This window comes from Geospiza fortis, unplaced genomic scaffold, assembly GCF_000277835.1.
Source record: "Geospiza fortis unplaced genomic scaffold, GeoFor_1.0 scaffold417, whole genome shotgun sequence".
Taxonomy (NCBI): Eukaryota; Metazoa; Chordata; class Aves; order Passeriformes; family Thraupidae; genus Geospiza; species Geospiza fortis.
In genome coordinates this window covers 468,494-469,244 of record NW_005054535.1, presented here as the reverse complement: position 1 = coordinate 469,244, position 751 = coordinate 468,494, and the positions used below count along the sequence as shown (strand labels likewise).

Below are 751 nucleotides of genomic sequence, written 5' to 3'. Positions count from 1 at the left end.
CTCTGCCCCCCTCCACCTCCCAGGCCACCTGCAGCCTGCAGGGAGCTGCCAGGTGAGCAGCCCCTGCCCTGCTGGCCCCCTCACCCTCGTCCATGCCGTTGAGCAGCTGGTCCATGTAGCTCTCCTCGTAGCGGTTGCGGTGCTCCTTCCACACGGAGCCGTTCTCGCTGCGCAGCACCACCAGCTCACGGTCCCCACGCCCATAGGAGGCAAAGTGTGGGATCTCCACGATGACAGGGCTGCAGAGAGAGCAGGAAGGCCACTGGCACCCACGAGCTGCCACAAGGACACGCAGGCAGCAAGGTGGCCCTGGGGAAGAAGGACTGCTGACCTCCCTGTCTCTGCTAAAGAGGGCTCTGCACCTGGGGCTGCTCAGGGCTTTTGTGACACTGCTCTGTTACTCTTGGATGAGCCATGCCAGAAACATGCTACACCCCACAAGAGGTGGGATGTCTCCTCTGGCAACCTCAAGAAGCAGATATAGGCAGAAGTCTTGCCCTGTATGGTAAAGCCCTCAGAAGAACCCAGATGTGTTCCCAGTCCTGAGGGATGAATGACCCTGGTGTGGGCAGCCCAGTCTGCCCCTTTTCCCAGCTGAGCTCACCTGAGGAACTGGGCACCAGCAGGCCCCAGAGCAATGATCCGACTGCCCAGACCCTCCTCCTCAGCCAGGGGAGGGGGTGCAGGCAGCTTTTGGGGCTTCACCAGGCGGCAGGTGATGCGGGTGGGCGCAGCGCAGGCGCGGGGCGGG

At 63.0% G+C, this 751-nt stretch overlaps 1 protein-coding gene across 1 annotated transcript in view; it reads right to left on the bottom strand.

The window, feature by feature from the left end:
- The window catches only part of ANK1 (ankyrin 1), a 44,371-nt gene that overhangs the window by 14,728 nt on the left and 28,892 nt on the right, over positions 1 to 751 (bottom strand). The window contains 2 exon segments of the mRNA XM_031063821.1: positions 85 to 239; positions 605 to 751. The exon segment at positions 605 to 751 is cut by the window's right edge and continues 6 nt beyond it. Of these exon segments, the coding sequence (XP_030919681.1) occupies positions 85 to 239; positions 605 to 751 (302 nt within the window).